Source organism: Carlito syrichta, unplaced genomic scaffold, assembly GCF_000164805.1.
Source record: "Carlito syrichta isolate Samal-C Ts95f unplaced genomic scaffold, Tarsius_syrichta-2.0.1 Scaffold287916, whole genome shotgun sequence".
NCBI classification, from domain to species: Eukaryota; Metazoa; Chordata; class Mammalia; order Primates; family Tarsiidae; genus Carlito; species Carlito syrichta.
In genome coordinates, this window is record NW_007232012.1 from 416297 (window position 1) to 438891 (window position 22595).

A 22595-nucleotide genomic window follows, 5' to 3' on the forward strand; every position below is an offset into this window, starting at 1 on the left:
AAATAGATTGTGTCCTACCTCAAAATTCCTATGAGTATGTTGAAACCCTAAACCCCACTGTGGCTGTATTCGGAGATAGGGCCTTTAAGAAAGCAATAAAGCTTAAATGAGTTCATAAGGATGGAACCCTAATCTGATAGGATTAGTGTTCTTATAATAAGAGGAAGAGACACAAGAGATAGCCCTCTCTCTGCATGTGCACAAAGAGGTAATGTGATACAAAGCAAGAAGGCAGCCACCTATAAACCAGAAAGAGAGGCCTCACTAGAAACCAGCCCTGAAAACACCCTGATCTTGGACTTCTAGCCTCCAGAACTGTGATAAAATACACTTCTGTGCTTTAAGCAACCCAGTCTGTGGTATTTTTTTATGGTGGCCCAAGTAGACTAATACAATAGCCACCATATAGTCTTCATACAGCAGTCAGAATTATTTCCTTAAAACCTAAAGTAACTTATGTCACCTCCTTTCGTAAAGGTCTTCAATAATTTTCTGTTGAAATTGGAATCAGTCTAACTCGTTACCTTGACCCGCAAGATTTACGCCATCTGACTGCTGTCCATCACTTTGACCTCATCAGGGCCATTTTTCTCTCACTCACAGGCCTCTGTCACCTTAGCACCTTTCTGTCAACAAAAAAAAACAAGTTTGCTCCCTTCTTACAGTTTCTCTTCTTGCTTTTCTTTTTACCTAAAAGTTTCTTTCCTGATCTTCACACAGCTGAGTTCTTTCCTGTATTCTTGCCTAAAAGTAATCTCCTCAAGGTCCACCCTTACCTCTTGTTAAATCAAGAATCTCCCTCTTCCCCACCTAGCATGTCCTACATAATTGACAATATTTCTAAGCCTCTCCCCAAACCACCTTCTTTCTACCCCCTTTCCCTCCCACCACTTATGTATAGTGCCCATTTTTCCTCAGTATGATGTAAAACTCAGGAGAGTTGTGTCCTCACCTCCCTTGCTTTCTGCTGTATCCTCAGAGCTTAGGAGAGTACCTAGTATACAGTAAGCCCTCAACACTTATGTGTTTAATCAAAAACTGAATACATAAAAACTGTGGCTGGAATAAATTTTTTACATGTACAGTTTTGATAGTATTTCTATAGAATAGACTATCAGAGTGAAATTGCTGGGTCACAGCATATGCACATTTTTAATTTTGATAGATCCAAAGTACTGTTTTTAAATATTTAGTGTGACTGATTTGCCACTTTAAAATTTAATTATCAAAAATTTAATTTTTTTCCTTTTCTCCTTTGAAAAATGAGCCATTCCAAACCCATTTTTTCCCCAATGTTTTTATGGTAACTGAGTCATCATCGTTCACTTTATAAGAGCTCTAGCTTTTGCCATCTAGATTAAATTGATACAACCAATTTGTCTATAAAGGAAATGTCTGTGAATTGAATCTTCTTTTTAAATTGCCCCCTTTCATTACAAAATGAGTGATGTATTCCAAAGAGAAAAAAAAAAAACCTCCCTTTTTCACATATTCTTCTCTTCTGAGTGTAGACATTTGTTCCAGTAAAAGCATTAGAGTGCACAAAGTATTAACACATGAATTTTCCAGGTTGTACGTTTTTATTTTAAATTTGCAATTGTTACAACAATTGGCCCCTGACTAATATTAGGCTATCGCAGTAGCTAGAAACCAGAGCTAAAAATACTTTAACACTTGTGTACTTTTGAGTTAAACTTGTCATTTTCCAGGTCATCAATGGCATCCCTAACCTTTTCCACCCGGCTCATAACTGTTTGATACGTACAAGGGACTAAGGCAAGGGTGTGAATGAAAGGCTCCACTCAAACACGTCTCCATTATCAGGAACAAAACAGTTCAGGTACCTGTGGTTCTGATAGTAAGTCAGGACAGAAAACAATATAATTGGTTTCAATTCCATTCAGTTGTTACAATTCCCACCTCAATTACAATAAAAAGAAAAACTCTTGTGTCTAAAGAATAATTACAAATTTTGAAATGAGCGAACATTCAATAAAGAATTTAAGAAATCGCATTCCTAAGAAAATACTCTTCTATTACCTTGTGCAAATGGCAATCTATATTTATTGACTGAATAATAATTAAATGAATAAATTAGTTAACTCTTGGCAGATTTATTATTTCATTAGTCACTGACCATGATCTACACCACAATAGGGCAAAATTTTAAAGTTCCTCCATTATTCCTTCAAATTGCATTGTAGAGCTTCTCACACATAATTAGTTCTTGAAATTTTACCCAATGCTACTTATTGTTTTCTAATAAATGCAGTTCAAGTGCTTTAGAGTTACATTCATAGCTTTCTCTAATCTTACCACTGGTCCCTTTCCAGTTTCCATCCCCACAATTCCCCTACTACCATCACATTTCAGCTACACTGAATTACCATCTCTTTTCCAAATGTAGCCTGAACTTTCTTCTTTCTTTCACTCTTTCATCTATTTTTATTGTTCTTGTTGTTAGGGTCTCACTCTGTCGTCCAGGCTGGTGTGCAATAGCACAATCACAGGTCACTGTAGTTTTGACCTCCTGGACTCCCGGCGATCCTTCTGCCTTAGCTTCCTGAGAAACTTGAACTACAGGTGCACACCACGAATGTGGCTAATTCTTGTCAATTTTTGGTAGAGACATGGTCTCAATATGCTGCCCAAACTGGTCTCTAACTCCTGAGCTCAAATAATACTCCCGTGTCAACCTCCCAGAGTACTGAGACTGCGTATGAGAGCCACCACACCTGGCCCCATCATCTATTTGTATCTACTCAAATCTTATGTCTTTCCTGTCCTGGATCAATTGCCACTTCTCAGTTAAGTCTTCCCCACGTCCTCACCTCCTCCCTTGGAATTATAAGTATACCCTCAGAATTTTCCTGCCACTCAGTTATAGTACCACCACGCTCTGAATTATGTGTGTCTATATCTATATTATTGATTTGCTCCATTAGATTATAAGCTCCTCAGAGTCAAGAGCCTGGGTTATCCATCTTGTATCCCCCGTTACAACTTTGCAGTCTTTTACATACAAATGCTCAAAAATGTGTAAAGAATCGAACAAGCTGCTGAGTGACAATGCTAAATGTTTACACTGACAATTTTGGCAGCTGTGTCTTACAACTTAGTGATGCCACCAAGCATATACACACATAAAACAATAGACCGTGTACCTAAAGATTGTTTTGTTCTACTGTTCTTGTATTGTGAGTGGATCTTTGATTCCTGAGCTGCTCTGCATATACGTGTGTACCATCCATACATATCTTCTTTGTCCCACCAGCTTAGAGATACGTAGGCAGAAATGGCACTGATAAAGTGTATATATGCAATCAGTGAAAATTTTTTTAACAATGTTAATGTTTTGCAGACTTGGGAATCTCATGCATAATTAACCATGGATAAGTACTCAAGTTTAATATTTGGCTAACAGTGGTAAAAATATAATTTCTGTGTTAAGACATTTGATTTTTTGCAAAATAAAACATGCTGATCCACATTTGGGAAACTTAAATGTTAACTTTATAAATGGAAAATGGTCCTACAGAATCCATGCCACAAATTATCTGGTTTTGAGAAATATTTTTTTAAATGTGTTAATTGGACAATATTACAATGTGTTCAAGTCATCCAAATGAACTGGATGTGTCTATCCAAAGTCATGATTTTAGGTAACTGTAAATGAGAATTTGAACTCCTTCTCATGTTTTATTTGTAATCTAAACCAGAAACTCTGGGTCTTGTCTATTATCATTCCTTTATTTTGTTATTAGGGCAAGATAAAATATAATTTATGATAAAGCATCTGAGTGGTTCAACTTAAGAATACAGAAGTGAATATATTTAAATCTCAATTTTTCTGAAGTTCTCTTTGTATGAAGTGGCAAACTTTAATGTGACTTACTCTCTGGATCTTGGCATTCGTTATAACTAAGGAGGCAAAGGAACTCTGGCATCTGGTCAGAATTTATAAGCCAAACCTCATCCATTTTAGGATAAGGAAGAATAGTAAATAGAAGGTAAAGGCAGAAGAAATCCCGTGGGTTTGAAATGAAGTTGAGGGTGACCAGGCAGATTAGCCCTTTCCAATGTGTAATAAGCACACATAATACTCTGTGGATGAACACAGCAGTGCCTATACCTTACTGTTTTGGTTTGGAGCAAGGTAAAAAGATTCCTAAGGGCTAAGGTAAGTGGGCTTAGTGAAAATGCACCACAAAGACCAGAGGGAAAGCTCTGGAAACTGCTGGATCATCAGATCAATAGACTCAAAGATGACTAAGTTAGGAAGCTTTATGCAGTTTAAACATTTGTGCAAGGAGTATCCCCATGCAGCCTTTTATTGACAGCTACAGATCAATGGTAATTTTTGATCATTTTCAACCTACATAAACCTATTGACCCCATGGCCACCTTTGGGGCACTTCAAGTCGTCAAAAATAATCAGAGGAGATGGTGTAAAATTGTCAGACTGCTGAAGACTCCAAGTAGTTTCATGTGTCCCCAGGAGCAGAGTTGAGAGGTTAAAATGTAGTTCAAATTGCCAGCAGAACCTCAACTGGCAGACTGTTCCAGAGTCTTGTCTTTATGTCTCATAAAATGATGCACTGATTTGTACCCAGTCTCTGACCTTCATGCATATAAGTTAAAGGAAAAAAGAAAGGTTAAATCTCATTGAAAATATTAGATTGTAGAGAATGGATTATCCCTAGTAAAATATTTCTTCCTGTTTTCCTTTGTTGAGTCATTCTCTTCATCTGATGCCACAAAAGTAGCTAACATGCTCTTAGCATGAAAAAAATCTGAGTATGATACAGAACATGGATATGCAATGGACAAAGACAAAGGGGAAGCAAGTTGGTAGCCCAGAATTCAAATAAAATACAGCCCCCAAAACATCGGTAGGTAGAATGAAAGGAAAGGAAGGAAGGGAAGGAAGAAATGTGAGGCAAAAGAGTGAAAGGAAGAAAAATGGTTTCCAATTGTGACTTTTCCTAGTCATTGTGAAGAATGATATATCTTCAAATGAGGGAACCGAATCTAAAACATTTAAGATACACAGTGCTCAAGCAAATATTCTGAATTTAAAGAAACCACCAAGAAACTGAATAAATAAAATGCAACCCAATTCACAACTAACTGCATCCAAATTTTGCTGCAGAATTCAAAGTGTTGGAAATTCACATAGGAGAGAATAATATAAATTATTTCCTAAGATGTCAAAGAATAAATTGGTAAGAGTTGCTTTGCTGTTTTTAAAATTTTCTTCATTTTTCTAATATGGCTTTTGCTAAGCATTGACAAAAGTATGGCAATTAATGAGATTTATTTAAGAAGTATACGTGTGTGTGATTTTTTTGTTGTTGTTGCTCTTCAGAAATAACAAATATGTAGTATGAGAACTTGCCCTCAGTGTAATTTCGTAATACAGAAATTCTCCTTTGCATCCCAATAAGTGATTACTTCTATTTTTAAAAGATAAACATAAACCAAATTAAGCAAAATAACTGTATCCCTGAGGAGTGTTCCTTTAAATGTTTTCTGTGCCAGGCATGCATGAACTCCAACTTGAGACCAGCAGGCCATATTTCTATATTAGATGGTGAAGGTTTTGAGGGCAGGGCATTTTGACTACTTCTGCTTTCAAGGATCTGAGCCACAAATGTTTATTAAAAGAATCTATAATAAAATCAGTTTTGTTATTTTTTTAATGGTTGCCTGGAGTATGTTGGATGATTGAATGCCAGTTGTTAATCATTAAGTACTCATGTTACCAAAAATGTTTGATAGTATTGCCATCTAGGGGCTGAATAGAATTCTCAGCTCTGAAATAAACTATAATTGAGCAGGTGCTGCTATTGACAATATACATATGTTTTTGCTTTATAGCCCACATGCTTTTCATGTTTCTTATGACAATAGCTTATTTAAAAATGTCCCCCAACAGCCTACCTTTTTTAGATATAATCTGTTAGAGGTGATTACTATTTGCTTTTGAGCTTATGCTTTTTTGGCATCTATTACTGAATATTCTGAACAAAGAATTATTCTTTTTTGCATTATTAATCTTTCCCATGTTTGCCCTATTTCGACAGAAAAGGAATCATTTATCAGAAAAGAATGTTTGTAATCGGGACTTGTAGCATCTTCAGATTTAATATTCATTATGGTCATTCTAGTTCTGTGCTATATTTATCTAAAAGACCAATCCAATGTTGTGGAGAAATAAGTTTTTAAATATTTATGACCTAACTTTTAATATTTTAAAAAAGAGAAATTAGTATTTCTGTAAAATTTGTTTCAGAGTCTGGTCGCTTAGCAGATGTTTAAATATTAAAAGATTTCAAGGGGTTAGCATGTAATATCATAATGGGACTTATTGAAATAGGAAAATTGACTTTACAAGTTTTGATACATAAAGAAAAGTATATTTTCTCTGCCTTCGTTTAACACATAATAAGAAACATTAACACAGTTAGAACTTATAGCCAAGAATGCAAGAGAACAGCACCAAAAATTATTTCTGTACTGTTTTGGTTTTGTCTAACCAGTTTGTTTGGAAAATTATTCAGTTTTATTTTGTCACTTTGTTTAGATTTTATCCAAAATGATATTTAGATATCCCCAAATTAAAGATAATTTCCTTATACATAATTTTGTCTGATGTTCCTCGGTACCTACTCTCAGAAATAACCTCCATTACCCCAACTCACATTCCTCTTTGTTTGCCCACCAAAAAAAGAAGGCAATTGAAGGCTATCACATTTAAACATGTGATAAACCAAAGCTGATTTCACACATCAACAGACGTAAGTATCCTACTATCTCAGTCAAAACTTTCTCTGATGTGTGTAGTACACAACAGGAATTGCCAGTTGTGTGTGTGTGTGTGTGTGTGTGTGTGTGTGTGTGTGTGTATGTGTGTGTGTGTGTGTTTGCCTATACACACATTGGTATCCCACTTGCAGACATACCTCCCACTTTAAACGGACATTCATTCAGTCCAGATGTGAAAAGAGCCCCCCATGGCCTTTCAAAACATTAGAATTCTTAGCTCCAGTTTAGTTTCACCAAATATGTTCAATGTTGCTCTCCAAACAGAAAAAACATAAAAGCTAATTTTGCTCTCCTTATTTTGCTCTCTCTTTTTATTTGTCTTAAATCAACAAAGACCAAATTCTCAAATCCTAGGTAACAATTACTTTTGGTAGGTTTCATAGAAAACTATGAGTTATGATGTTCAAGTTATAGTGCTTGAACAAATGAAAATTACTTTTCCATTTATACTAACAGTAGACTTCTCTAAGAGTGTTTGTGCATTTATAGTTCAATGACTTGTTGCTGTTTTCTTTTTTTATTGAACTTGTAAGATACAAATGTACACCAAGAGAATGAGAGAGGAAGATTGGAATGATGGATAGAGTCATGTGTAAACAGTATGGGGGATTAGAGATTTAAGGTTGTTCAAGTTAAATCGTAAAACCTTCAAGATTCACGCGCCTGTAATTCCAGCTACTTGGAAGCCTGAGGCGGAAGGGATCACTGGATGTTGGTCAACGCTGTGTTGAACGTGAATGCACTCCAGCCTGGACACAGAGTGAGGCTCCAACTCAAAAAAAAAAGAAAAAAAAAACCTTCAAGATTGACATGGTGGACAATTATCCCAGTCTCTGACATGCAGCTTGGTGTCAGTGATACTCATTATGAGCTGGAGGCAGCACTAATCTGAGGCATCATAGTTGTTGTTGGTTTTTTTGTTGTGGTGGTTTAGATATCACATTCTTTGGGTGGAAGCTCTGAAAAGGCAAAGATATTTGATGCCCTTTCTGGGTGTCTAATGTCATACATTAGGTAATATATTCAAAGTGTCAACAAGAACAAGAAAAAACATATTGCTCTTTTTTTTCCCATCTAAGCAGTAACTGCTAGTGTTATTTTTAAAATAGGCTGTCATTTTTATTTATTTATTTTTTTAATTTAAAATTTTTTTTTATTTTAAAGATGTGGGGTAACATTATTTTCTTAATGATAATTCAAAACTCTGCTATAGTGTTTGTGCTGCTGTGGCTGATGTGCTTTGGCCATAGAGTTCAGAGAATGACCTTCCAACAATATTGTCTAAAATAAATGTAACCTGTAAACTTTCTTACAGGGAATGAGCCATCAAGCCCACCTGTTTGGGTTAGAACCGTACACAACATATCACATTGGCATTGTGGCCGCAAACCATGCAGGAGAAGTTTCAAGTCCCTGGACTCTGATTCAAACCTCAGAATCTTCCCCAAGTGGATTGAGCAACTTTACAGTAGAACAGAAAGAGAATGGCCGGGCATTGCTACTACAGTGGTCAGAGCCTGTGAGAACTAATGGTGTGATTAAGGTAATGTCTACCCTGCATATGAAATTATGTTTGGTGTTCTCCAGATAAATAGATGAGCCCTGACATGCCATCAGGTCACTGTGGGAAAACTCCCTTCACAGGCTGTTTAATTCTCCTTGATGGTTCCTCCAGGCTCTTATTCATAGATCAGAGAAAACCAGCTCATATGTGTGATACTTCCTATGAACCCAACACTGGGCTAAATGTTCTTCATGGATTATCTCATTAAATCTTAACATCATCCCTACTAGGTGGGTATCACTAAACCTCATGAGGCATAGAAAGGCTAAATAACTACCCAGCCCACATTGTAAATGATAGAGTTGGCATTTGAAGCCAGAAACTCACACCAAAACTGAACTCTAAGTGATTGTGTTCAGACCGCCTCCTGAATTATCCAACCCAGTTATTTGCCTAAACTTTACCTAATTTGCACTTTGAACTGAGCTCACCAAGTAAGTCACATGTCTACTAACTCCCTGACTTCTGTATGAAGCCAAGAGAAACAGTCTTATGAATGTCACACACATATCCCAAGTATCATCAGCCTGTGAGTACAGAGGAGGTTGCATTTCTATTAATAGCCTGCATTTTGATGCTTTGAACTCTCACTCAACAAAAACCAGACTTCATCTTCTTCTCTAATGTTCCTCCCCAAGGGTGGTAGCAACACACCTGTCAGCCTATGCTACTCACTACCGCTACCTCCAGTCCTTCGTGGCCCTGGTCCACCCCTTAAGGGCCTCACCAGCTACCTTCCACAGGCTGGAACTACAGAATTCACAACTGTTATAGACACTTTGCCCTCTCCTTTACCACTCCTTCTCTAGGTGGCAAAGACTCCCACATTGAATTCCACATAGAGCAGTTAAGACTAAGCTGTTCCTTTTAATAACGCTCCCCTGAAAACCCTAAGAAAGGAATGACAGCAGGAAGCTATGTACAGCAATAACTGAGAACTGTAACTAGAGCTCACAGGTCCAGGTCCATCCTGTGGGCCTCTCGGTGGGCTACCTCTCTGCCTGGCTCCAGGCCTGCTGCAAGTAGCAGTAGCAAGCCACTTCCCACCAGCCTGCCTACATGTGGACAGAAGTCAGGCGTCCACCATCCTGCAGCAAGAGGCTTGAGCCTTAGGATCCATGACCTTAAAATCCAAATCGCAGTCCGCAAGCCCCCTTCAGAGAAGAGAACTTCTCTCCTCGCATCCATCAAAGCACTCCTCGTGTTAGTTTCCTGTCCCAGCATCTGCTTCTTCATAGCATGATTGACAAGAGGAATATTGACTCCTTGTACTTTCATTTACTCTTTACCAAATATTTATTAAGCTTCTACTGAGTACCATGCACTTATTCAAGAATGAACAAAACAGGCAAGGTCCCTGCTGTTGCAGACCTTACATGTGTGTATATGCGGATGAATACGTGTGTAGGAGTACATAAATGGTGGGGGGGGCATAACAGAGAGGCAAAAAATAAGCTAGTAAATAAATAAGCAAGGGAATTTCAGAGAGCAATGAATGCTATAAAGAAAATTAAATAGAATAATGTAATTACGCCGGCTCAGGCTATTTTCGAATAGATAATCATTTGAATTGAGTTGACATTTGAGCTGAGTCTTGAATGACAAGACAGAGTTAGTCATGTAAAGATATGGGGGCAAAATGTTTTAGACAAAGTGAACAGCAAGTGCAAGGCCTGAAGACAGTAATGAACTTGGTATATTCAAGGAAAGAGAAGAAAGTTAGTGTGAATGAAGCATTCAGGGGGAGAGAAAGATGTCACTAAAAGAAATTGAAAATATTAGTAGGGCACAGATTGTTCCCAACCTTGGGGACTGTAATCAAGAGTTTGGAATTTGTTCCAAGTACAGAGAAAAATTACTGAAGGCTTTAAGTAAAGGAATAGCATAATCAAATTTATGTTTTCAAAAATCACTCTGGCTGCTGTGTGGAAGATAGACTATAAGAAGACCAGCAGAGTTTGAAAAATATTGGAGAATTTGAGGTAAAACTGATGGCAGCTCAAATTAGAGAAGTGGTGAAGTCATAAAATATGGGTAAGCTGAAGATATACATAATGAGAAGATAGATATGACAAAATTTGTTCATGAACTGGATGTGAGACATGAAGGAAAAGGAGTTCTTCAGTATGACTTTTGGGTTTGCTCTAGAGCCATTGACTAGAAAGAGAAGGCTGGAAGATGAACAGATTTGAGAGAGCAAGTAGACGGTTGGAGACACAAGTCTAGAATTTCCGAGAGTTCTTCACTGAGATCAATATTTGGAATCTGTTAGCAGAAAAATGGTATTTAAACCCATGGTGCTGGAGGAGATATGCTATGGAAAGAATGTAACTACACATGCTAAGAGTTGGGATGAAGCCCCAAGGGTCAAGAGGAAGAAGGGGAGACAGCAAAGGAGATAGGAGGGAACTATGTTAGAAGGAAAAGCAAGTGAGTAGGATGTCCCAAAAGTGAAGGGAAAATATGCCAAATGCTGCTGAGAGATGAAGTAGAATGAGGGCAGAGAAGCAACCCTGGGTGCAGAAATGAGGAGGTCATTGTAATTTTGAAAAGGAGACCAAGCAGAGGAAAGGGAAAACTGAATGGATGGCTGGGTGAGGAGAGAGTAGCCAGTAAGAAAACAAGGACAGTAACTCCTTAAAGAGGTTTAGATGAAAAGAAAAGCAGAGAAATGGAGCAGTAGATGGGGGACTATAGGACTAAATTTAATTAAAAATCATTGAAAGATACTAGAGTACATTTAAACACTAATGGAAATAACTGGTAGAAGGAGATAAAATGGTGACACAAGAGATAAATGAGAATAATTGCAGGAGTGAAGTCATTAAGGAGGAGGTACGGATGGGATTCAGAGCACAGGTGGCCTGTAATGGGGTCAAAGATACTTCATCCACAACAATGGGAGAGAAGTCACATGGTGTAAGTCTGGACTTACAGGGATATGGTGCTAATACATAACTTGAGAAAATTCTTCTCTAAATGCTTCTGTTTTCTCAATGAAATATATGGTTACATCAACAATCAACCATGAAGAGGATAGAGGGTGTTGGATATTCCTAGGGAAAGGAGAAGATATGAAATAATCACTTTGGAAGATGAGAGAGTAAATATGTCAGGGAATAGAATAGGATTACAAATTGGTAATCACTTATTTAAAGTTTATGGTAAGAAATTAAAAGTGAGATCAGTCAGTATGTTGGAATGTTTTTCTCTAAGCCCATTTAAGAGCTTGTGTATAGAAGGAGAGTTGAATTTAACACTATATATTTGCCATAATGAATATCAGAGGGATCAAGGGGTCTGGGGAGTCATTGAGACTGCAAGCTGGTTATGGAATACAGGCTCCCTTCAGATGATAAACCACTATCCTTCCAGGTCTGTGGTCTTGCCCTGAGATGCCAAGAAAATCACACCAAAATACAAGTCCAACATAAATAGATTCCCAAAAGTCTAGCATACAATCTTAAAAACAGCAACAACACTAAAGTATATTAACAGTCCAGTCCAAATTAAACTTTCCTAGGAATGTTTCAAACTAGATGTGCCTCCCAAGGGATTCTGATATGTGTCCTGTCCCTCTTGAGAGTCACTGTCACAGGGAGTCATCCACAGGAGTGTGTCATATCTCTCAGGTGTGTCAAAGCAGGAAAAGGGTGGGGAACGACTGTGCAAAACTGTCTACATTCAAATTGTTACTTCCTATCTTTCAAAAAAAAACACTGAAATAATACAGGAATGAAAAATTGCTCTACATTTGTATAGTATATTGAAAGCCCAGATGGTGTTGCCCAGGACAAAAGAATATTTTTCCCTCAAAGGAGCAATCAATTCTTTCATGGTCTACAAGAGAAAATGCGGTGTTTTTTTCCCATCTCCTAGTCATCAAAGTTTATATGTATAACTATATGAGTGTGTACATGTACAAAAATATAAATATATGCATAAATATATATTTATGTACATATATTTGTACTTTTGTATACATTTAGGTGTCTGTGTGCCTATACACACACACACACACACACACACACACACACACACACACACACACACACACACACACACTTTTAACTCTTGCACCCTGTAAAAATGATTAAGCATTATAATTTCATTTCCCAGCAAATGCCACAGACAATAGACTATGTTGATAGGGCCTCCTTACTTTAGTCAGGTTATCAGAAACACTTAGTATCTACAAAATACAGAAAATAGGAGAAACTCCATGAGCACTATTTAAGTCAAAGAATCAGTTTCAATAGCCCCTAGCTTTTAGATAGATGCTTACATATTACCCACACTGGGGGAGAGGGGAGGCAAAGAAAAACATTGTTTCCTTTTTTGTGAACTTAAATTAACTGAAAAAGATGACATTCCCCAAATTCATATCAGAATGCTTCCTCTGGGTTAGGGTCATCAAGATAAGGAATGGGGGGGGTGGTAAAGGTGGTAAAGGCCTAAAAGAGGCTAAATAGCTCTACCAAGAAACCATATGCCACAAGTTACCCCCGTTGCTTCTCTTTCTTCTACAGACATACAACATCTTCAGTGATGGTATCCTGGAATACACTGGTTTGAATCGTCAGTTTCTCTTCCGCCGCCTGGATCCTTTCACTCTCTACACACTGACCCTGGAGGCCTGCACTAGGGCTGGCTGTGCTCACTCAGTGCCCCAGCTTCTGTGGACAGATGAAGCCCCTCCGGACTCTCAGTTGGCTCCTACAATCCAGTCTGTGGAGTCCACCAGCGTTGAGCTGAACTGGTCTGAGCCTGTTAACCCAAATGGAAAAATAATTCGCTATGAAGTGATTCGCAGATGCTTCCAGGGGAAAGCTTGGGGGAATCAGACAATCCGGGTCGATGAGAAAATTGTTTTCACAGAATATAATACTGAAAGGAATACATTTATGTATAATGACACAGGTTTGCAGCCATGGATGCAGTGTGAATATAAAATCAACACTTGGAATTCAGCCGGGCATACCTGCAGCTCTTGGAATGTTGTAAGGACGTTGCAGGCGCCTCCAGAAGATCTCTCTCCACCTGAGGTATCTTATGTATCAATAAATCCTCCAAAACTTCTGATTTCCTGGATCCCACCAGAACAACCTAATGGTATTATCCAGACCTATAGGCTTCAAAGGAATGGAGTGCTCTATCCTTTTGGCTTTGATGCTGTGACTTTCAATTACACCGATGAAGAGCTGCTTCCTTTTTCCACCTATAGCTATGCAGTCCTAGCCTGCACGAGTGGAGGCTGCTCCACCAGCAAACCCACCAGTATCACAACTCTGGAGGCTGCTCCAATAGGAGTGAGCCCTCCAGATCTTTGGGCCATCAGTGCCACTCAAGTAAATGTGTCTTGGTCACCACCATCAATTCAAAATGGAAAAATCACCAAATACTTACTTAGATATAATGGCAAAGAGTACCTTACTGGGCAAGGCCTGTCCCTGCTGGTTTCCCACCTACAGCCTTACACACAGTACAACTTCTCCCTCGTAGCCTGCACGAATGGCGGTTGCACTGCGAGTGTGTCAAAATCTGCCTGGACACTGGAGGCCCCACCCGAGAACATGGACTCCCCAACATTGCAAGTCACAGGCTCAGAATCAATAGAAGTCACCTGGAAACCACCAAGAAACCCAAATGGTCGGATCAGAAGTTATGAACTTAGGAGGGATGGAACCATTGTATATACTGGGCTGGAAACTCGCTATCATGATTTTACTCTCACCCCAGGTGTGGAGTACGGCTACACAGTAATGGCCAACAATGGCCAAGGGGGTATTTTGAGTCCGCTTGTCAAAGATCGAACCAGCCCCTCAGCACCCTCAGGGATGGAACCTCCAAAATTGCAGGCCAAAGGCCCTCAGGAGATCTTAGTGAATTGGGACCCTCCAGTAAGGACAAATGGTGTTATCATCAACTATACCCTCTTCATCCGTGAAATGTTTGAAAAAGAAACAAAAATCATACATATAAACACAACTCATAATTCTTTTGATACACAGTCATTCATAGTAAACCAGCTGAAGCCATTTCACAGGTAAGTAGCCACATTTTGGTTTTCTGAAAGCAATCCACTGGCCCTTCTACTGCATGAGCCCTTGGTCAGTTCTAATGAAGACCAAAAGCAAGATGTTTAACATTCCCAATCTCCATCTGCTTAACCATCCGTAGTGGACAAAGCACATCCTCATCCAACCAAAGCCTGTTTGCATAAGAGCAGAATTTTTGTAGGTGATGTGCTGAGGGTCAGTTTTTCAGAAAGGTTTGCAATTCAACATGATGTCTGGAACAAGTAATGCACAGATTGGTCAGTTCTCTAAATCAAGTCAGTCAAATACACATGCCTCCACACAGTTCTGAGAGCACTGATAGGGTCATCTGATCCAGACTGTGAAGGAAATGAGGTATTATTTTAAAGTACAAAAAAAGTGCCAATCGTTGAGCTATCTTCAGCCAGAGTTGCCTTAAACCAAAATTCGTTTTGGTGAGAAACTTTCTTATCAAATCCAGCACTTCTATCAGAGATACTAAGGCTTCTCTATTTCCTAATTCTCTTCAGGACTCCCCCAACTCTGATCTCATGATTTTTCGGGACAGTGCCACTTTTCTAGCTCGTATATTCCCAGCGATTCCATTTGGGCTCTGTTACATTCATGAGTGTGTTTGTCTCCACACAAAGGAATCCTGCCCATAGCTTAAATAATTGCTTGGCATCTTTCCCCATCACATTTTAAGTAACTTACATCCCCAGAGAGAAGAGTAATAAAAGACATTTTATGCTTAAAATTTAGTAAAATGAACAGAATCGTTTTTAAAAAATTAAAGACTGAAAGAGTGTTGATTTCTAACCACCATAGGTAAAATTCAGCCATTATTGTAATCTACTGATGTGTAGATTAGATCCCTCCAATAATTATCTCTGATATATAGTACTGTTTAAATGAAACATTCATGGTCTTATGCATCTACTCATGACAATTATTTAGGGTTGTATTAAATATTAAGCAGTAACTAAAACTTATTCAGGTATCCTCCCATAGCTAATCCACATGCTATGTGAGCTGGTTTTTTTCTTACTTTTGTTCAGGACATAAAAACAACCCACTGTAACTTCAGAGCTGTACACTTTTTACTGGTTTTCTCTTTACCTGACTCTACCTGCAAGTTTCAAAAATCATTTCAATTTGCTCCCATTTGATATTCTTATTCAAAAAAATTTCTAGAGAGGAAAAATTTGTCCAGATGTCAGAGGAACATTTTTTTCAGATTAGAAAAAAAAGTTTGATATATCTGATAAAATTAGCAATGATACTTAAGGATGTGAGAGAGGTCCTTTCATTACCTATTCTAATTGAAGTTCCAAGTGACATTGGCATAAAGCAGAATATCACTTTATGAAATTGAAATTCTTGTTCTTTTTTTAGTTTTGTTTTTAGTGGATCATTGTTCGCCAAATATTGTGAATTAATGTATCCTCTTTTGAGCAACCCCAGCTGCTGTGTAGAAAGAAGTAGCCTGGGATTGCCCTGAGTAGCAGAAAGAACCTGACCCAGAATTTCAAAACCACCACAGATAATTCAGAAAATTAATAAATCCTATATGGAAAATCAAAATAGACTTCACAGAATTGCTTTGAAGTCAGATCTGCCATACACAGCTATGGATTTGATCACCAATAAACTGGTAGTCCTGATCATAGTAGAGATGGGCAGGAGAGAAGACAAAGGGGAAGAGGAAAGAAAAAGGAAGGAAATGAAAGAAGTCGTGATGGAAGAAAGAAGTATAATTAAGAAAATGATACCATGGAAGAGAAAGAAAGCAAATGAGAGAACCAAACCAGTGATTAGAGGAGCAAAGAGAGAAGGTAGAAAATGGAAGAGGAAAAGGGTGGAATCAAAAGGAAAGAAGGGAGAAAGAAAGGTAGCTGGTACCTCAGGGAAAATTAGGGGTGACATAAAATCAGTGGTGTGTGGGGACGGAGAAAAAAAGTGCTCATTGCAGCCATAGGCACTTAATACTAACAAAAATCCCTTTTGTTGGAAGGGGGAAAGTCCCCGCTATGTAAATAGACCTTTCCAAGTGTCAGAGAACAGCTATGAGGCAAAACATAATTGATGGATTGAGTTTAACTGGATGGTGATAAGGTGTCTTCATGATTGATAATCTAGTGTGCAGTTGAGTTAACTCTGCCCCAAAAGGTCTTTATGTGGTGTAAGAGAGCCTGTTTTAAGATGTCAGGTACCAGGTTAGGGGATTTATTACCACAGAGACCATAACTCCATGATGTTCCTTCATGACCTGGAAACATTCCTAGGGAATAGTGTAGCCCAAGCTGCAAAGGTAGGAGGAGTTCAGGTCTGCTGAAAACTGGTTCCCACCTCCCGAGTTCTGCATTCTTCATCGGTATGTTAAGTAATTCTGCAGAGTACCGGGATTTTCAAGCTGGAAAGATCTTGAGCGTTTATTTGTTCCAAACATTCCTGCTTAGGAAAAGACTTGTGCTCATCCCTTCCAAACAGATGAGGATCTTCAGTTTAGAAAACCAGGAGGATTTAAATTATTCTAAGATTTTGTGAAAATATGACTTTTTATTCTCTAAGAGTTAGCTATAGATAAGAATAAACACCAACTTAGTTGTCTTTTTTCCTGAAAACACTGTGTTTTAAAAATTATTCCCAAGGAAGTCTATTTTGCTGATAATCAGTAATTTCCTCCTTGTGTCTTGAAGGTATGAAACACGACTTCAAGCCTGCACCATCCTGGGATGTGCATCAAGTGACTGGACATCCATACAGACCCCTGAGATTGCACCTCGGATGCAACCTCCTCCTCATCTAGAGGTACAGATGGCTCTAGGGAGATTTCAACCCTCTGTCTCCCTTCTGTGGACAGGACCACTTGAGCCAAATGGAAAAGTTTTGTATTATGAATTGTACAGAAGACAAATAGCAACTCAGCACGGAAAATCCAATCCAGTGTTAATTTATAATGGAAGTTCCAGTTCTTTTATGGATTCTGAACTATTGCCTTTCACAGAGTATGAGTATCAGGTAAGAAATTGTTATTATCAACAATTCAAATTGATTGTGTGTACTCATCAGTGCCTGCCTGTAAAAATGTCTTGCAATTTGAAAAACCACTTAAAAGAAATGTGGGGTTTAAGGAGAGTAATAAGATGCGGTTTCGCCAAGTTGCCCAGATGGGTCTCGAACCCGCGGACTCAGGCAATCCACTCACCTCGGCTTCCCAAAGCGTGGGATTACACGCTGAGTCACCAAGCCCGGCCTATTTGCCTTTTTTAAATCGTCTTTGTTCTTGATCCATGTGATAGATGTTGTTTTTCCTATGTAGATTCTAGGTGAATTATTTGCATTTCTAATCAATAAAGTGTTTTTCACCATTAAGATACCCTCTGTTAGTGTTGCCTTAGTAGGAGATACTCCCTGTTAAAAGATTACTTTTAAAATAGCTCATTAACGGTACCAAAGCAAAATAAAATCAAATAGTAAATATCTCTAGGCTCTGTGCTCAAGAAAGATACTGTGTGTTGAGAAAAGTCTAGAGGAATACAATTCACCTGCCCATGGAGATAAAGTAAGTTCTGTAGGATGGCCTGAAAAATAGGACTTTGCATATCCCTAAAAAGTCAAGAATTAAGAATAACAATCTGAACATATTTTGAAATTTGCAGAGGACTTCTGCTAGGTTTGTTTTGTTTTGCCATCAGAGTCCATTTGCATGCTTCTTGTAATTGCAATCCCATTTCCTGCGGGGGGGTGGGGGGGAACGGGGAATGGTTTCCCTACCCTTTGCTCAGGCTTGTGGGAGTGTCAATCAATGTGTCAGGCTGTCTCCTAGCCAAGTGGTGGGCACATGAGCCACGCTCAGCCCCTCAGATTTGCCTGGGGCTTGATCTTCAGCAGAGTGACTCAGAATTTTAAAAGGTGGAGGTGAGAAGTCCGGATAAAATATCCCTAACTTCAATCTCAAAGTTTTTCTTTCCTTTCTGCTATTTCCAAGCATGGTTCTTCAAGGATTCTTTTAATTCCATATACTCCCAGTAAATGTTGCTTAAGTTAGAATCAGCTCCTCTTGCTTACAGTCGAAAGAATCTTACTGATTGATGCAAGCACTAAGTGCCAGGCACAATGCCAAGAGAAATTTTCTTTTTTTTCTTTTTTTTTTTTTTAAGAGAAATTTTCTAAAAGAGGAAACTGAGCTGTGAAAAGTTTATCATAACATGAAAGAATAAAATCACTAAGTCACCAGAAAGATGATGACCAAATCAATGAATATAATGACTAGAAGCAACATTTTAAGCATGAAAAGAATATGTTTTAGGCCAATAACGTATAGGACAAATTACCCAATGAAGTTAGTAAGAACTGAAAATGTAAATAGATATTCTCCAAAATGTGGTTTGGAGAAATACACAGATATAAATCCATAATCTCTGTTTGCAATTCCAAATCTAAAATTCTCATAAAAACAAAATATTTTCTTCAGATTTGCAATTCCAAATCTAAAAACCTCTTTAAAACAAGTTATTTGTTTTTTTGTTTTTCTGTTTTTCTTGCTTTGGCACAACTCATTTGGCAACAAACCCAATCTAAACAGACATGTGACTATTTACAGTATTTATTTATCCCACTTAATGTGAATACTTATATGTTTTGCTGCATAAATATTGCATTATTACAAGAGGGCTAATCAGATCATGCTAGGAATGTTACAAAATATAGTATATACATTGCATTAGCTTTTCAAAATCTGAAAAACAAAATTATTTTCAAATGCATCAGTTTCCAAGAGTTTATATAAGAATTGTGGTTTACATCATGAAGGAACAAAATACCTATTTATGCTACCATTGGAAACAAAATATTGCTAGAAACAGCCATAACCTATGTGGCTGCTCTCTTGTTTTTACCTCATTACCTTTATTTAAAAGTGTCAAATTATCAAAGTTATCAATTATCTAATCTCCATTATGAATATAAATGTACCTTTGTGAGACAGCTAAATGAAATCAGCATGAAATACTTGACCCCTAATTAGACAAAACTAAATGACTCATAGATATGGAATGCAAACCAGTGATTACAGCTTCTTTGGTATTGTGTTTTGTCATTGGGTTAAATACTGGTCACATGATCAGTAGAAGTCTCATCTCAGTTTTCTAAGGAATGGCAAACTCCAAGAACGTGTCTGTCTCTGGTCAGATGTTTCACCAGGAACCAAGGATGTCCAGGAACCAAGGGACCCACATTTCAGAGAAGAAGCCAGTTAAGACCCTCAGATTGTGCTTTTTTGTAATTGTTACTATCAGCTCTGTATCACATTCCTCCTCCATACTCATCTCGCCCAAATGAAATTACTTAATTTGGTTTTTTTTATATCAGATTTGCATATGTTAGCTAATCACATGTAGTTAAACATACAACATGATAGAGACCCAGTTCTACTGGAAAATTATATTTTAAAATCCAGGTTAAATGCTAAAATCAATGAACAAAAATATCGACTTTATTTAGTCCATGTAAATACTGAGTCTGTATGGACCCTGAGTAATCCTCCAGAAGTCATTTAGAAAGTTATGTACTGAAGAATTTCTTTTTATCTAACCAAAGAACATTTTGTATTACCCCATCTGCAAGTTAACTTTAAAAATGTCTTCACTGTCCTAATACATCTGTTCATCCAACGTCTGGCAATGATGTGACCCTCCTGCAGAAGATTGTGTTTTTGAAGTAAATGTATATCTGTGGAGAATAAAAACAAAGAACTGAGAAACTTCCCAGAGGTGTGGAACTGCTCATCAGAAGAGTCGTGACAATGTGTAGTTGGGGAAGTTGCCATCCACATGGCATGCCTTGAGAGTGTCAGATGGGGCTCCCCACCACCTTCCTACACTGCCCTATATCAGTGTATTCATTTCTGGTTTTGAGTTAAGTCACCGAAGACAACTGCTAAAACCTAGTTCTGAGGAAAGAAGAAGATATTTTTTTTCTAGTCTAAATTAACTCATTCAATCAGTTGACTAGTGATAGAAAAGGATACAGTGTAAATACGTTCTAATGGACAGGAGGGTCAGGAAATATCTGGAGAAATGGGGGTTTACAGAAAGAGGAGAGACCACTCACTACAGAGGATCATGGAAGGCAAGAATCAACAATGTCACTCACCTCACAACAATTCACATAATCAGCTTAATAACTTGCTCATTTGAAGGTGGGCAAGATTCATGTGATATTACCAGCACCTTCTAAATGTTCAGTTATACCTCAAAATTGAATTCCATAAAGGAAGTAGTCCCCAGTGTTTATAGTACAAAAGAATGGCCTAAGAGCTTGTTCAAAGTACACATTCCTAGAAGGGATGAGGGAGGGACCCCAGCAATCTGTATTTGTAACATGCAGCCTAGATAGTTCACAATCCACTTTTTTGAGAAATATTGTCCCAGAGGGTGTGACATTGTTGCTATGCTACTTAAACCCGGTTTTCAAGTGGAGATTTCCTAAATCAGTGGTTTTCTGCTTTGACTGCACATTAGCGTCACCTGGGGAACCTTAACAACATCCCAGATGCCGATGCCCAGACTCCATCCCTGTAGTTCTGATTCTGGAATGGGGTCAGGCACTCACAAGTCAAAAGATTCCCAGGGGATTTTAATGTCCAGCCAGGATTGAGAATCACTGTCCTCGACTGCTATAAACCGATTGTCTAAATATGTGAAGCCAGCTCCCCACAAGTGCTTAATTACATGATGATAATGACTGGCCTATTGACCTTGGTCTATCCATGACTTTCCTAAAGAAAAGTCCTATTGTTTTGGTATGAAGCTAGAGAATGGGAACAGAATGTATTATCTTGGAAATGTATGTCTCAATTAATCAGATAATTTATTTTCCTCTTTCTCGTGAATTTTGTTTGGCTTTTATTATTGTTTTTGTTTTATTTTCTTTTGTTTCTAACTTGGAAGACCTGGTCTTTGGTGGTAAGAGTAATATTCATCATCATTTAAAACCAGGGATTTTTCTAGTTTGAGTCATTTCAGTAGTTTCCAGAATTCTGGGATTCTGAAGGGTGAAACTCTGAAGGATTATCTTTAATAAAACTAGTAAGATCTGAAATAAAAATCCAAAAATTTAGGAAGTTCTTTTTTTGTATTTCACAAGGCTGGCTGGATGGTTTGGTAGAGTGATGCAGTTCAGGGTCCCATTAGAAAGCAAACATTCTCTGTGAATTTCAAAGGCAGTTTAGTTTAACAAAACCTAATTCTCAAACCACTCCCTAAATGTTATGTTTCATACATAAATGAGATGCATCTTTACTAAATGCACAGACCATTTTCTTAAATAAAGATTACACACTTGCCATGCAACAGAATACTTACAGTATGACTTTTTCACAGACAGTACTCATTTTTCTATCTTCAACCCTTTCAAAATTGGACTATACTAATATATGCAATGTAAACCTTCAAATTCTATGTAGGGAAGTCCTTAATTGTTCAGTAAGCAAATTAAGACAATATTCTTCCCACAGGCTTCAGGAGGGACCTGGGTGTGAGTCTACTGCATAAGATGTTTCCGTTTTTACCTTCAGGGAGTGAGCTGAGGCTAATGAGTAGCTCTCAGTAATTGTGCATTCATATTCATACTCTCGCTTAAGGCAATGACTCACCATGGATATGCTAAGGCCTGCCATGACTCCTCCTTTCACTGAATCATGCTGTCAGTGACTTAATTAGTTTTCCTGAAACTTCCCCACTTTGACAGATTTTTGCAGTAAAGCACCCACACACACTCAGAGTCTCTGAAGGCTTCTGATGCTTCGTGACTGGTGACTGAGAAACGGCAGGTCAGCCTTAGAGGAAACCCTGTGACTCACCGGTGTGGGAGTTTAATATTAGGGCTAGTGCTGTGGTAGCCCATGCGGGATGATAGTCTGCTGTTTCTAAAAGACCAACACTGTCCCCAAACAAGAAGGTGGAAGGGCTGTGAAGGAGACATAGAAGGGATCCTCACTGTTCCTGCCAGAGGCAGGTGCCAGAAGACTGCAGGAGGGTATTGTGGAGGCCCCTTCTATGCAACCCCCCACCAAAGGTGACCAATAGATGATGAGTTAGAAAAGAGGGAGGAGAAGAGCCAACAGCTTCTATTCCTTCTATTGCTATTTCTGGATCCTTGAA

The 22595-nt window shown here is 38.2% G+C and overlaps 1 protein-coding gene across 1 annotated transcript in view; it reads left to right on the forward strand.

Annotated features, from left to right (window-relative positions):
* Window positions 1-22595, forward strand: part of LOC103255181 (usherin) — a 465104-nt gene that overhangs the window by 405250 nt on the left and 37259 nt on the right. Inside the window, exons 42-44 of the mRNA XM_008053149.2 lie at window positions 8144-8371; window positions 12922-14438; window positions 17130-17451. Of these exons, the coding sequence (XP_008051340.2) occupies window positions 8144-8371; window positions 12922-14438; window positions 17130-17451 (2067 nt within the window). The remainder of the gene's footprint in view (window positions 1-8143; window positions 8372-12921; window positions 14439-17129; window positions 17452-22595) is intronic.